Source organism: Leptonychotes weddellii, chromosome 6 (assembly GCF_054177405.1).
Source record: "Leptonychotes weddellii isolate Sample4059 chromosome 6, ASM5417740v2, whole genome shotgun sequence".
In the NCBI taxonomy this organism is placed as follows: Eukaryota; Metazoa; Chordata; class Mammalia; order Carnivora; family Phocidae; genus Leptonychotes; species Leptonychotes weddellii.
In genome coordinates, this window is record NC_138374.1 from 29,784,585 (window position 1) to 29,801,353 (window position 16,769).

A 16,769-nucleotide genomic window follows, 5' to 3' on the forward strand; every position below is an offset into this window, starting at 1 on the left:
AAAAGGGCATAAGAATGCTGTGGACATAGACAGGTCCAGAGGATTTAAATCCCAGAAAGAGAAGAGCCATTTTTCTTCCTGGAAGCATGTGCCAAGTCTGGGCATGAGTTCGGGATTGAGCGTGCCATAGACAAAAGTACTCTGCTTGGGAAAAGAGAAACCAGAAGAGCTTTTTCATGGCCAAATATGACTGATGTGATAGAATCTGGAGGAACCTGAATGTATAAACTCGTTTACCCCTATGGGACTTCTGCCGAGTGTTAGTGTAGTGCAGAAGGTTGGGCTGGAAAGGCAGAAGGAAATCACCCAAAATTACAAGGCCTTTGGAAGAGTATCTCAGGAGAGGGAGAAGCCTATAATAAAAATAGGACAGTTCTTCCTACCAAGATGTTTGAAACCCATGATGAACTAAGTTTATCTAAAGCTGAAACCTTGGCCTAATCTAGCTCAGTTACTGATTGAACTGAGGTAATAATCCAACTGCCTGACAGAAAACAGCATGCTTCCTCTTCAGGGGAAACATCAACTTCAGTTTATATATTCTTCTTATATACAGTGACTGACATAGAGTAAAACATTTTAAGATATGCAAAGAAGCAGGAAAATATGACTTATAATCAAGGGGAAAACAAGCCAACAGAAGCAGACCTGAAGATGACCCAGTATTGGAATTAACAAACAAGAATATTAACTGTTAAATGTTAAAGAAAATAGAGGAAAAGACGGGGAGAAATGTATGGAATGGAAAGATGAAGAATTTCCACAGAGAAATAGAAGAATCTACAAAAAATACCAGGTGGACATTCTAGAATTACAAAATATAATATCTGAAATTAAAGACTCATTGGACAGATCTAATAGACTGGAAAAAAGAAGATAGGTGAAAATTGATTACAGGTCAATAAAAATCATCTAAACTGAGGCACAGAAAGAAAAAAATTTGTTTTTTAAGCGAAAGACTTGTAGGACACTGATAAATGGTCTAACATACATGTCCAAAAAAGAGTAGAATTGAGGCATAAGTAATATTTGAAAAAAGTTAAATGACAACTGCAAATTATAAACACATAGGTAATAAAAAATAAGTAATTTAGACGGAGTACTGTTTCTTTCTTTTTTTTTTTTTTTTAAAGATTTTATTTATTTATTTGAGACAGAGAGAATGAGAGACAGAGAGCAGGAGAGGGAAGAGGGCCAGAGGGAGAAGCAGACTCCCTGCCGAGCAAGGAGCCCGATGTGGGACTTGATCCAGGGACTCCAGGATCATGACCTGAGCCGAAGGCAGTCGCTTAACCAACTGAGCCACCCAGGCGCCCTGGAGTACTGTTTCTAATTGGAACAATTCTTCATTACATGCAATTAATTTCCACTAAAGTGCAACTTTTACCACTTAATCATGACAAAAATGGCTCAGAAGTAAATGCTTATTATTTTAATTCTTACACTTTCAATACTTCATAAAATGAATTCAAAAAGAATTATGAATCAGCTAAGGCCTTTCCATTGTAAAGCTTCTTACATCTTCACCTTCCCTGCACTTTTAGTTTCCCACAAATAGCTGACAGCTAACAGGTCTCAGGATGACACTTATATGAACCCTTCTCAAAATCAAATCTTCTCTCTGACCTTGTTTAGTCAATTTTCCCCACCTTACTGTTCACTCTTCTAAAATAGAAATATATATTCAAGGAATTTAATAGAGTTGTTTACATACTCATAGAAAACCACTCTGCCATATATACCACTTCTCTATTCTAAACCATGTTCATTTTTAGAGTTTTACTTACTGGCAAGAGACGAATGTTTGCTATCTATGAAGTAGAACAAATATAGAAAGAAAAGTGGCAGACAAATAGCTCTCCATTATTCAAGAACAAGAGATGGCTGAATAAATTTACCTATATTTAATAAATAATGATAACAGGAAAAACGTGTTCCTATCTTCTCCAAAATGATTAGGAAAAAAAACTGAGTGGAGGGAAAGATGAGGTCTATGAGTTAATTAAATGAACAAAGGCTAAGGCATGGTAAGAATTATAAATAATGTATTAGGGAATGAGTGAAAGTCAGTGAGTAAGAAGATAGGTCCTAAGTGAGGAGAGAAGACCACCTATCTTTAAGTTAAAAGTTGGCTTAAAAATACTTCATTTTTTAATTATTAGTCTTACTGTTGTGAATAAATCTTGGGTTCCGAGGTCCAAAACCTGGGTTTACATCACAGCTTCACTGCTTACAAGTTAACTACTTTGAGCCCCTGTCTCCTCTTACACCATTCAGGATAATACCACCTACTTAAAGGGTTATTAACATTAAAGGAGATAATGTTGTAAAGCAATTACTACAGTTCCTGACACATGATAAAAATCACACTAGTATCTTCACTGACTGGATTCTCACCCAGAAATTTTTATTAAAAAAAATAAATGAATAAATCACACCTTCGGTATCATTCTCTGAACTTGTTTCACTGAAGCTTTTCCACCGTTCTTTTGCTCTTGAGAGGAAGATTTCATAAAGTTCTAGGGGAAAACAAAATAAAAATTAATAAATAGTAGGAAAAATAGATTCATATATTTTAACTTTTACTCTTTTATTTCCTGGCTATGGAAAAGGTTCATTTGTAAACCTGGGGCCACACATGGAACAAGGCAGCTTTGAGAGTTAAATGCCATGAGAAATATATACATGGAACCATGGGATCACTTGGAGAGTTTCCTAACTCAGGTGGGGGATAAAGGAAAACTTCTTAGAGGAGGTGATGACTGAGCTGTCCCATAACGAATAAATACAAGTTTTATAAGTGAACAAGGTGGAAGAAGGCATTCTAAGAATTCTCGTCATGGGCAAAGTCACCAAGAGAAAAAAGAGATGACTTATTTGCATGAATTACAAGTGATTTCAGGACTCTTAGATTATAAGGGGTGAGGGAGGAAGAGGAGATGATAAGGTTGGATGACAGAGGCAAGCACTAGTTGCTGACAGGACAGGACCTGAATGGCATGCTAAGGGGGTTAGATTTTATCCAGAGGTACAAGGGTATAGCACACTCTGATCTGTGTCCATTACGCCAGCAGTAATGTTGTGGGTAGGTTGAAGCTGAAGTTTTGCTGAAAGGAAGTTAGAGTTTTATTATAATAGTCCAAGCAAAAGACGATGAGGCTTGAACTTGAGCAGTGGCAGTGCAGCTGGAGAGAAGAAATGAACACAAGAGATACTCAGAAAGTAGAAAAAGCAAAACTTATTGAAAGAGTAAGGGGAAGAAGGCAGACTCATTAGGACTCCCAGGTTTCTGGCTGGGGTAGCTGGGGTAGATAATAATGCCACTGAGAGAATGAACACAGAAGAAGAAGCAAATTTGTGATTTGTGGGAAGGAGGAAGGTGGTAAGCTCTGTTTCAGACAAATTGGATCTTAAGGCGGTGCATGCACACTGGAGAAAGAGTTTGGGAGCCATCAGTATAGATGATTAAAACCATTCACAAGTGTGTTCAGGGAGATTATTCATGGCAAGAAGAAAAGAGAAATTCGGATTTCCAGGAAAGACAAATATTTAAAGGGTAGACACAGGAAGAGGCACATCCGAAGAATAAGAAATGCAAAGAAATAAAAGAGAACCAGTTGTTCTAGAAACCAAAGAAAAAGAGCATTTCACTAAGTATACATAGGATAGGGAGTTGCTGTGTCACACTGGACAAGTTTCTTAACCTCTTCTAACCTCAGTTTTCTCATTCATAAAGTGGAGATAGTACTAGTACTTACATCCTGGGGCTTTAAGTATTAAATGAAATAATAAATGCAAAATCCTGAAAGCACTCAGATGTAAGCCACAAAGAAGGAAGTGATCAACTACCCAGTATCATATAGCAAGACAAAATCTGAAAAGAGCCCATTGGATTTATAGCACAAAGGTCATGGGTGATCTTGGTGGGAGCAACATCTGAGGGGGGAGGGGGCAGAAGCCCAATTGCAGAGATCTGAACAATCTACAGAATATACCTTCTAGCTAACAGACTGGATATATGGGGGGAAATGAATTCTGATTTAACTTTTACTTTTAAAAATAGAGAAAAGTCCTATTACAGCTCAGGCCTCCCTTTACGTAAAATAGCAGGCATCAAAAATGTGGCAAACTGAAGAACTTGATTCTACCAAAACTATTACCACAACTGGAAAGATAGAAAATAAAAATATTGTACAGTGGTCATCCAAATAGCTACAACAGAGAATGTACGTATGAGGCAGGAAGAGATGCTTTTTCAAAAGGAGTACCATTGTGGAATAGCAGAAAAACGATTTTTGCAGTCAGTCAGACCTAGATTCAAATACCAGATTTTTAGTATTTGGGACTTTAAGAAAGTTACATGGTTACTCTGGAACTTGGCTCTCTTCATTTGTAAATTAATACCTACTCATGGGAATACTAATGATTAAACAAGATAATTTTCATAAAGCTCCTGACAACTTATAGACCCTCAATAAATGCCAGTGCTTATTTTCCTTCTCTTTTGAAACTGGTTTCTTTCTCCATTATGATACTGCTATCTAAAACTACCTAAACTTCAGATTTGGTCAGAGGGCCTGCATTAAAAAACCTCTACTCGTATCTTTTTATTTTAAGGGCCCCATCACTTTGAGACTACCACTTTATGCATCTATATGCAGGATCTCGATACAACTTCAAGAACAGAAGAAACAACTTTCTTCTCAATTCTCAGACTTTAATTGCCTTTACTTTCTAACTAACCATTACTGATACTCTAAATTACAAAAAAAACCAGAACATTTCAATGACAGATGAACAGCAAAAAATATTTCTTACCAAACACCAACATTTATATATTGCCTAAAGTGCCAAGAACATTTTTGCTTCGATTAATCTTTTTTAAAAAGTTTAAAGGCAATACAACAAATACGATTTTTAAAAAATTCAAATAGTATAAAACAGTGTAAAATGAAAAATATATTTCCTTCCCTCAGATGTAACTATGCAGAAATCTAAAGATGAAAACATGCAGACACAAGTATATACAGATCTATCTTCCCCGTAAAAAAAAAAAAAAGGGTGGCCACATATTACAGTACTGACCTGCATCTTGCTTTATTATATTGGAAACTACCCTTTATTAGGAAAATAAATCTGCTTTAGTTTTTTTTTTTTTAAACAACTGCACAGTATTCCAATGTATGACTGTACCATAATAAGTATTCTTATATTGCCAAGAATCAGATCTTTATAAAAAAGCTGACTAGATATATTGCAAACAGACTCTTACTATTCTGATCTCTTCTCCCTTCTGTTCATTTTTCATTACTACTAATGGTTTAGAAAGAACGTTTTTTTAAAAAAAAGTCAAAATTTCTATTATTTGTGTCCATCAATAATTTGATAAAAGAGGTAGATATAATTTTTTAATTTAGATATACAATTTTTTTGCAGTTATCAGGTACCAAACTGAAGTTCACAATTTCTGATTTCAAACTGATAACAAGCCACATCCAGTTTCACTATTCTACTCATATTTTAAAGCTGTCCTGGAAGAAGAAGGGCTCACTGAATAAATCCTCACCTTTGGGAGTCACAAAATTGATCTAATAATAAAAATATGGTAATGCATTTTAAAACATCAAAGGACATCTCTGGAGGGACGATTTACAGTGCTTGTCTACAATAAGAAGACCTGCACCTCAGTTCAATTCCATTCCTGACCCCACATGTCTCATTTATGTTATTCTGAATCTACAAATGTAGAACTTGAAGCAGATTTAAAGATGTATCTTGGACATGAATTGAGAACTCTTTGAGATCAGTGTATGTTTCACTTTCTCATTTTCTGACAATGATGATATTGTACATACTCTTAGCAAATTTCACTTTCACTATGATTTTATATTACCACAAATAACTGTTGGAGCAATCCTTTGAGATAGCTACTAATCTAACTCCATTTACAGATGAATAAAACTAATTCTCTTAGATGTTAAGTAATTTGCCCAAGGTCACAAACCTAATGCATAGTGGAACCAAGATTTGAATCACATATGACTGACTTTAGAACCCTTGTTCTTATTCTCTCTTTTACTATTCTATTCTTACTCTACTAACCCTTGTTCTACTATTCTCTAACGGTTATAAACTTCATGATTAAAATAAATAGGTAAAAAGTCAAAAACTGTTAAGAGTCATTAAAAGGAAACAAAGTCATCAAAAGTAAATTTACTTCAGGGTGCCTGGGTGGGTCAGTCAGTTGCTCTTGAATTTGGCTCAGGTCATGATCTCACTCAGGGTTGTGAGATCAAGCCCTGCATTGGGTTCCATGCTCAGTGCGGAGCCTGCTTGAGTTTCTCTGCCTCCCCCTCTTTCCCTCCTCCCATTCACTTTCTCTCTCTTGAAAAGAAATAAAATCTTAAAAAAAAGCAAATTTACTTCAATTGAAATTTAGCTTCCTTCCTACCACTAATAAAAAAGAATGATCACCTAGTCCATTCCTGAATATAGAAGTGTTTAGTGGAGAAAATATAAAATTACTTTCAAAGTAAATGACCTAGTTATGTTACCAACTTTATAAATTTTGAGCTTGAAAAAGAACTTTTTGATTACACTATCACAAAAGGTTAATACCAACTTCACCAATATTCTAATGTAGAAGGTATTAGGACACTTAACATTCTAAAGTCAAAGTTTTCAACAAAACTACAAACCAAATTTCAAATAGCCCTCAATATTTTATCACCTCATCTGTATGTAAAACCGATTCCTAAGACTTTAAACAATTACAATATGTCCAACAATCCTTAATGTCAAGGATTTTATCTGAGAGTTCTGACTATAATGTAAAAATATTTCCTTTTAATCAGTTTCAAGCACAGAGGGCAAAACAAACCTTTGTTTTATTTGGAGGGAACGGTTAGGTTAAGTAGACTCTAACCTTTCCTAAGTTAAATTAAAAATTCTTAATTCTTCCTTCCTTTATTTATTTTTTTATAAAGTAAACTCCTACCCCCAATATGGGGCTTGAACTTACAATCCCAAGATCAAGAGTCGCATGCTCTATTGACTGAGCCAGCCAGGTACCCCACTTAATTCTTCCTTTAAATTATATTTTTAAAATTAAAAAAAAAAAAAAGTCTGGTTAAAGTAACATGTTCGTTATGGGATACTTGTGAAAATCAATGTTAAAAATCATTCATAGGGGTGCCCGGGTGACTCAGTCAGTTAAGTGTCTATTGATTTTGGCTCAGGTCATAATCTCAGGGTCCTGGGATTGAACCCCACATCGGGCTTCTCACTCAGCAGGGAGTCTGCTTATCTTCCTCTCCCTCTGCCTCTGCCCCTCCCCCTGCTCATGCTCTCTCACTTTCTCACTCTCTTAAGTAAATCTTTAAAAAAAAATCATAATCATGCCATTCAAAGTTGGCATCACTTTTAAGACTAAAGATAAATATTTAGATTTTTGTTATAATTCTGTCCAGTTATATATATAATGCTGATTTGCTATAATGGGCATCCTTGTAAAAAAGCTTTTGTACCCAATCCTGATAATTTTCTTATTCTTAGAACTAGAATAAATAGGTCAAAGATTATTTTTTGAGGCCTTTGATAAATATTTCTATATTATTATCAGTCAGACCCTATGTGGGTAATTCTCATTTATTTTAATCACTTTTGAGAGGTAAAAAACAGTACCCTGATGTTCTTTTAACATATATATCATTGATTTGGCTATCACTAAGAAAATGATTAAATAAATTATAGTACAGCCAAACTGTGGAATACAGTGCAGCTACAGTATGCATAATGTACATTTGTATGTAGTGACAAGGAAGGATGTTCAAGGCAGATTATAGTGTGAAAAAAATAAGCCATGGAATAAGCTTATGGCAACATTCTTTTCTGTGGGGGAAAAAGAAGAGAAAGAGAAGCCTTAAACATTATCATATGTTGATGCACACTTTTTTTTTACGTGCATAAAAAAAAAATCTGAAAGAACAAACACGAAACTGCTAACCTGTATTTATAGCAGGATCAAAAGCAGGAGTTTGGGTAGAAGAGTGGGAAGAAACATACAATTTGTACCTTACTATTGCTTGACTTTTAAAAAATCAGTATGTAAATAACATTGTTTAAGTAACAGCAACAATCTAGACACATTATTATCCCAGAGTTCCTGAGTCTTCCTATGGTGCCACTGTCTAGCTCTGTCATTATCCCTCAGGCCTAGTCAGCACTTTTTATTATTAGCTACTTTATATTTTCCTCTATCTCATATTATTTTAATTTTATCTAACTTTTTTTTACTGCATCAAAACTACTTTACATTTTACTTCTATCTTCTAAGGTTTTTAAAAAGCATAAGAAAATAAAACAGTTCTTTGAGAGTCTTACTTTTCTATTTCTTAAACTTGAAATTTTCAAATAAAAAAAATCTGAAAGAGATGTAGGAAAAGAAACTTCTGGCCTTCCACCAATATTTATGTTTTTCTGAATAGACGGGAAACCTTTCCACAATTAGACTATTTTATTTTTCCTTGTATATACTTTATATACTTATACATCCACTGCTATCTAGAATCCCAGAAGTTACCTGCAGTGAAGATATTTGGATGTCAATAATATTACTGATGGTTGTCAACTAAAGGAAAGCCCATAAATCTTATTTATGTAATAACTTACTCATTAAATCATACCAGGTTTTAGAGGGAGTAGGAATGAAGCATGCTCTTAAAATGACATTATATATGGTAATGTCTTTTTAAATGGCCAATCTACTAATCTGCTTTGTAACTCTGGAGATGGCTATTCGTATGTGTGGGAGTAACTGAATATAGAATACAAACCAGGAGTGATATTTAGTTCATTTCCTACAGCTAGACTCCAAACTTTCCCACGAACACTAGGGGGCAATCCCTGCCACCACAATTCTCGAACTCTTCTCGTACTACGCCTAGAATTAAAGGGGGAGAAAAAAAGGAGAGAGTTACTTTTTATACCGAAAACACTAGTTGCATGATGGTTTACCAGTCTGTGGCCAAGTGACTGAATGATTTTTAAGAACATGGTTAAGTATATGATGCATTCTTTCTGTGGGGTTCATGTTTGTAGGCAACAGAAACCTAAAGAACACACAGCACCCTAAAGGAGGACAATAGTAATTTAAAGGGAGCTGCCTTCTACAACTGCCACTTACAGGGCACAATGAGAGAATCAGAAATATGTGGACAATCACAAAAATCAGGATAAAAGGAACATAAAAATCTGTTGTCAACTCAGTACCAAAAAGAAAACCACAAGGTATTTACTATGGGTAAGGCCCTTGTCTTTGAGAGGCAGTGTAGTCTGCTGAAAAGTGTAGGCTTTAGAGTCCGAGAGACCTGAGTTCAAATCTGGTTTAACTATTCATTAATTGTATAACCTTGGGCAAATCATTTAACCTTTCTGACCTTGGGCTTCTCTATAAGTGGGAGTAAAGGCTGTAAGAATCAAATGTGATTACTTAAGTAAAGAGCCTAATTTGCTGTCACATTGTACCAATATTCAACAAACTTCCTATGCATATCCTACACTAGGCACTGCAGAATACATCTCCCTCCTACCCTCCAGTGTAGAGGGAAGATAAGGCATGTACAAAAACATTATCGGAAAATAAAAGGCAAAGTAAAGCAAGAAGTACATTAGTCTCAAACTATAATGGGACGTTACAGAAGGGAAAGATCATATATAGCATATTTATGATTATGAGAAAACATATTAAAAATCTTTAACATTTAATAAATCCATCTTACAATGAAAGTACATATTTAATATTTTCTTTGCAAAAACCTGCCATTACATCAATAGTGCATCTTGTGACAGAGGATATGTCAGAATTAATATGGTAACCGAGGAAATTAACGTTTCATGGATCAACCAGCATTTCAGATGGATATCTTCAAAGGATAGGTAAGATTCTGACAGGCATAGAGGGTGGTAAGTAAGGAAGGTATTAGAGATTGAGGGATTTATAAAATTAAAGGCACAGAAATAATCATGAAATTTTTCATACACTGATTAACAGTATCATTTAGCCAAAGCATAAGATACATGTTGGAAGTAATAAAAATAGAGGATTAGAAACATGAGATCTTTGGAGACAGACTGGAATTCAGGAAAAGTCTGCTTACTTACATTACTTCCCAGTTGGGCAGTATTTCATTTATCCAAATTACCATTGCACTTGCAATATTTTCTTCCTGTTTAAATCGTTCTTTCATTATTTTTTTCCTTTTATAGGCTTCTTTAATTTCTGTTTTAAACAAGCAAAAATTATTTCAATACAAAAAAGCTAGATCATATGCCCTTCTTCTACCTAAGTCTAAAAAAGAGGCACTAAAAATGATATTAGGGCTGTCTGGGTGGCTCAGCTGGTTAAGCATCCAACTTTTGGTTTCTGCTTAAGTCATGATCTCAGGGTCATGAGATTGAGCCCCTCACTTGGCTCTGTGCTCAGCGGGGAATTTGCTTGAGATTCTCTCCCTCTCCCTTTGCTCCTCATCCTGCTCACACTCTCTAAAATAAATAAGTGAATCTTTTTAAAAAATGACATTAAAAGATAATTTTGCCAATGGCACTATTCTAGTTAACCCTTTCTACTACGATATCTCACTTTACTAATTAGATTGAAATTTTAAAAAAACTCTAACATACACCCATACACAATACTCCTCTAAAAATCAGATGTCACAATTCTGAAACAAGAGATGCCTCAAAAACAAAAGTGATAAATATATACATATTTATATATATTTTATTACATAGTATAATTATACATTACAGAAAATCAGAAGTCACAATTTTGAAATGAGATGCCTCAAAAAGAGAACAGATATGTACATAAAATAATTATATATGATAAATATATAATTGTTATGTATTATAATCATATATTTTATATTATAATGATATAGAACATGTCATATTAATACATTTATTACATACTGTAGATCATAGTATATATTAACACATTAATATAAATATATAATAATTATATATAATGCTTTATATATATGTTTGTTTATAGCTATAATTTTAGACTCAGTGGGGACTTCAGAGGTCAGCTAGCCAAAATGTTTACTAATTGTGTTTCACAAATGCCTCAAATCATTTTAAGGGGAAAGCAGGAGGCCAAGTGAGCAGCTCCTCTTTCTTTTATTTGTCGTATGTATTCAGACTCTATATAAGGTTTCTTTTTTTTTTTTTAAAGATCTATTTTATGAGAGAGTGAGCAGAGGTTGGGGGAAGGGCAGACGGAGAAGGAGAGAATCTCAAGCAGACTCCCCACTGAGCACAGAGCCTGACTGAGATTCAATCCCACAACTCATGAGATCATGATCCGAGCCAATACCAAGAGTTAGAAGCTGAACCAACTGAGCCACTCAGGTGCCCAAATAAGGTTTCTTTGTAGAGAGTTCCACTGCTTTTAAAACAAAAAAGTGTTAAAAAAAAAAAATAATAAAATAAGCCAAAAAAGATTTTAGCCGAAATCTAGTCAACGTGACCCCTGCACTTCAGATTTGAGGAAACTAACATTAGGTTTATTTACAGAATCATATCCAAGTAGTGTCAAAGAAGATCAGGCTATTACCTTCTTTTTTGGGGGGGTTCTTTTTAATTTAAATTCAATTAATTAACATATAGTGTATTATTAGTTTCAGAGGCAGAGTTCAGTGATTCATCAGTCTTATATAATACCCAGTGCTCATTCCATCCAGTGCCCTCCTAATGCCCATCACCCAGTTACCCCATCCTCCCACCCTCATCCCCTCCAGCAACCCTCAGTTTGTTTCCTATGATGAAGAGTCTCTTATGGGTTTGTCTTCCTCTCCGATTTCGTCATGTTTTATTTTTCCCATGTTTGTTTCTTTTACTAATCAGATCATGCTGTCTGTATTGTTCTTTGATGTAAAGCTATTACCTTCTGATTTCCCAATTTAATGTTATTTCTACCATATCATGTTGTTAGGATCATGTATTTATCAATAATGATCTTAAACATTAATCAACTAGTAAAGTCAAAATTCAGAGTCAATTAAAATTTGTTGGGTATGTCAGGAATATTTCAAATTCTAGACAGTAAAATAAACTCAACCAATGTTTAAATGATTAGGGCTTTCAGAAAAATATAACTGGCCTTATAGGATTCTTATAACATTAAAAAATTAACTTCATTTCCAAAATAGTGTCACAAAATAGAAATGTATACTATGATAGTATTCCACTAAGTTAAATCAAATATATACAGCTGTGTAATAGTTTCTGAAAATGTATCCTGAACTAACAGTGCTTAGTAAATAAATACTGTTAAATTATCCTTACGTTATACTTTTTGGTTGGAGGAGAGAACGAATAAATAAATGTGCGTATTTATATACCAGTAAATACATTTATGTGCCTGTCCAAATGACACAACTGGGATTCTAGAGAGACTCCATTAATCACAAAGGCAAATTCTAATTTCAAATCCCGTATTCTCACGGTCATATAGGAAGTTACCTTAAAGTGTTAAAATTAATAAATTATAAAATATTAAAAGTTTAAAAACTGTAAAAGTGAATTTCATGAAATAAATTCATATAATCTCCATTCATAAGTTAAAATAATAGTCCAAGGTTTATGACTGCAATTACAAGAATTCTCTTAGATAGTCTGCTGCCTTTCTCCTATTACTTTTGTAAAAGTACTTGTAGAAAAAGTATGACATTTTTTATAAAGGTTTTTATTTGTCAGAGAGAGAGTGAGAGAGAGAGCACGCAAGTACAAGCAGGGGGAGCGGCAGGCAGAGGGAGAGAAGCAGGCTCCCCGCTGAGCAAGGAGCCCGATGTGGGACTCGATCCCAGGACCCTGGGATCATGACCTGAGCCGAAGGCAGACAGACACTCAACCGACTGAGCCACCCAGGCATCCCTGACATTTTGTTTTTAATAACAGATTTAGTTAGAAAAATAAGAAATCATCATCGTCTTAAAGATGAACTTAAACAATTTCATCATCTACCTTCCTGTTGAAATTAACCAACAGGTTAGCTTCCTAACTGACATTAGGAGATTAAATATACCAATTGGGAGTTAAATTTTATACCTCGTTTTTTAGCCTCAGCCACCATTTCATCATATTCTTGTCGGTGACGTAAAGCTTCTTCCACAGATTTGGCAGGTAGATTTCTGGGGAAAAAAAAAGTTTTAAGTCAGTTTTTAAAAAACTAACTTAAATGTAAACTTCTTCCTTTTCATTGCCAAATACAAAGAATTTCTATCTTAACCTTCTCATTTCATACCTTAAGGAAGTACAAGGTTGAAAAGAATTCTGCATTTTAGAAAAGAATCAGAATCCAGGTTGCTAATATTTGTTTTTTTTTTTCTTTTTTTAAGATTTTATTTATTTGAGAGAGAGAATGAGAGAGAAAGAACACATGAGAGGGGATAGGGTCAGAGGGCGAAGCCGACTCCTTGCCAAGCAGGGAGCGTGATGCGGGACTCGATCCAGGGACTCCAGGATCATGACCTGAGCCGAAGGCAGTCGCTTAATCAACTGAGCCACCCAGGCACCCCAAGGTTGCTAATATTTGTTATGTAAATGTTACTATACTTATATGTCTGACGTACACGCTTCTATATTATTTAAATGTGTTAGATTTCAGCCAATATTTCTAGGTTTGTTAAACTCACTTACTAATTTTTTTTAGTCAATTTTTTTGAGGTGTAACTTTCATACAATAAAATGAATGAACATATTTCAAGAATACAGTTTGACGAGTTTTAACAAATGTGTATACCTGTGCAACCAACATATTAATCAAGATATAGAACAGTTCCATCATTCTACAAAGTGTCCTTATGACTTCTTTGCACTAAATACTTAACCCACTTCCTACCTTAGGCAATTACATCTCTGATTTCTATCTCTATACATTAGTTGGTTGCCTTTTAATTTTTTTAAAAGATTTATTTATTTTAGAGAGAGAAACAGAGTGAGCGGTGGGGGGCGGGGGAGAAGAGGGAGAGGGAGAGAAATCCTCAAGCAGACTCCCCACTGAATGTGGAACCTGACACAGGGCTGGATCCTAGGACCCTGAGATCACGACCTGAGCCGAAACCAAGAGTCCACGCCTAACTGACTGAGCCACCCTGGTTGCCTTTTAAAGAATTTCATATAGATTCTTTTGTGTCTAGTTTCTTTTGCTGAGCATGCTTTTGAAATTCAGCCATGTTATTCTGCATATTAGTAATTCTTTTAATTAGTATTTAATTAGTATTTCTTTTAATTGGTGAGTAGTGTTCTATTTATCCATGTGGATAAACATTTAGATTGTTTCCAGTTTAGGGCCACCGCAAATAAACTATAAATATTCACTTCAAGTCTTTGTGTGGGTATCTGCTTTCATTTCTCTTGGGTAAATACCTAGGAGTAGAATTCTTGGGTTATATGGTAAGTGCAGGTATACTTTTAAAAATTGCTTCCTACTTTCAGAGTGTTAAGATAACATTCTACCTACAAATTTGATAATCAGTTAATCACTTGCATATATAATATTTTGGCTTATAAAATTAATGGCTTTACAGGGCAGGTGATTTAGATAAATGATTATGCAAAAGAAGTACATTTGAATATTACCACATATCCAAATATATCATAATAATGTCCAGTTTGGGGAGTCAGGTTTTTTAATTAAAGTTTTTTTTTTTTTTTTTTTTTTTGAGAGAGAGAATGAGATAGAGAGCATGAGAGGGGGGAGGGTCAGAGAGAGAGGCAGACTCCCTGCTGAGCAGGGAGCCCGATGTGGGACTCGATCCCGGGACTCCAGGATCATGACCCGAGCCGAAGGCAGTCGCTTAACCAACTGAGCCACCCAGGCGCCCAGGTTTTTTAATTAAAAAAAAAAAATTTTTTTTAAAGTAGGCTCCATGCCCAACGTGGGGCTTGAACTCATAACCCTGAGATCAAGAGTCACATGCTCTATGGCTGAGACAGCCAGGTGCCCCTCAGTGTTTTGAGTTATTTTCAATAGGTTAGGATGGGGAAAGTATGTGACAAACTTTCAAATCATACATTTTACCTCTTCTTCTCAAGTTAGATTCCTCAGGTATGTTGTAATAGGGAGGAACGATGGTTAAGACTTTTTTAGGCCAAAATGGAATAAGAGGGACCAGGCTTAACCTCTTGCCTTGATTAATTAGAAAAATGAACAGAATATTCTAAGCAGACACTCTCTAGACACTGGACAATAGGCAGCACAAGATAGTGATCCTTATGAGAAAGGAAACAAACAAGGTAACCCTACAAATGCCTAACCACACAGCTGGGAGTATCCAGGTCTCACAGCTGGAAGTACCCAGAGTCCCTCAGTCTTGCTGAGTTGAGTCCACAGCTAGACTTTGCAGATCAGAGTACAGAGAGAGGGGAGATACCGAGGGGTCATCTCAGATTTCTGGCTGAGTACTATTTGTGCATGTGTGTGATTAAACTATGGTAGCCAAGGAAAGAAATACCAGAAAGCAATAGGTAGAACATTCTCAAAGATCACACTGGGCCAGCCACAGTGGAAAGACCTCCTAATAGATAGCGTATCCTGTGGAATCGTTAGGGTATTGCTTCAGTAGTAAGGATACTAGTTCTAAACTAAAGACTCTTCTAGATTCACTCTAACAATGATTAGATTAAAAGGGGCAAGCCAATTCCAAAGAACTTTCTACAAGACTAAAGCCAAACAATATTTAAAGGAATACAAAAAGTCCAGCACCCAACAATGTAAAATCACAAAATCTAGTGTCCAATAAAGGTTACCAAGGAAGCAAAGAAGCAGGAAAATACAATTTATACTGAGGGAAAAAAAATCAACAGAGATAGTGCAGAAATGTCAGGTAACGGGATTGTAACTCAAGGATGATACAACTGCTGTTATAAATATACTCAAGAAAGTAGAAGACAGCAGGAACATGATAAGAAAAACTCAAGATCCAAATCAAACGTCTATAGATGAAAAGTACAATTTCTAAACTGAAAAACACAAAAGATGGGCCTGACAGCAGATTATAAACTGCAGGGAAAAAAATAAGTGAGCTTAAGATACAATAGAAATTTCAACAAAATGAAATACAAAGAGAAAAAATATCCCTCAACCCCTGCAAAACAGCCAGAGTTGTGGGATATGAGCAATATCAAGCAACATATGTTTAACTGACTCAGAAGAAAGGGGAGAGGCGGCACACAAAAAATAGCTGAATAAAGGCTACAATTTTTCCAAAGTTGATACAAAATTATAAATGCAGACACATTAGAGTTCAATGAACCCCAAACAAAAGGAACATGAGGAAAACCACACCAAAGCATATCATCAAATTCATGAAAATCAGAGATTAAAAAAGTCTTAGAACCATTCAGAGGGTAAAAGAATTCAGACAGCAGGCCAGCACTACAAAAAGTGTTAAAAGAACATTCAGTGGGGCACGTGAGTGGCTCAGTCAGTTAATTGTCTGCCTTCGGCTCAGGTCATGGTCCTGGGATCGAGCCCCACGTGGGGCTCCCTGCTCAGCAGGGAGTCTGCTTCTCCCTCTCCCTCTGCCCCTCCCCCCTGCTCGTGCTCTCTTGCACATATGCGCTCTAATAAATAAATAAAATCTTTTAAAAAAAGGGACATTCAGTAGAAGGAAATAATAGCAGATAGAAATCTAGTTACTCAAATTCTTAGAAGATAAAATGTTTAAAGAAAAAAATAAAAATGTATGGTGGGATGTGATGGT

At 35.3% G+C, this 16,769-nt stretch overlaps 1 protein-coding gene across 4 annotated transcripts in view; it reads right to left on the reverse strand.

Moving 5' to 3' along the window:
* The window catches only part of TBC1D12 (TBC1 domain family member 12), a 123,142-nt gene that overhangs the window by 13,694 nt on the left and 92,679 nt on the right, over positions 1–16,769 (reverse strand). For all 4 annotated transcript variants that reach the window (XM_081823801.1, XM_081823800.1, XM_081823799.1 and 1 more), the window contains 4 exons: positions 13,111–13,193; positions 10,162–10,279; positions 8,835–8,941; positions 2,439–2,519 (listed from right to left, as the gene is read on the reverse strand). In XM_081823801.1, the coding sequence (XP_081679927.1) occupies positions 2,439–2,519; positions 8,835–8,941; positions 10,162–10,279; positions 13,111–13,135 (331 nt within the window). In that variant the 5' untranslated portion in view covers positions 13,136–13,193. The remainder of the gene's footprint in view (positions 1–2,438; positions 2,520–8,834; positions 8,942–10,161; positions 10,280–13,110; positions 13,194–16,769) is intronic.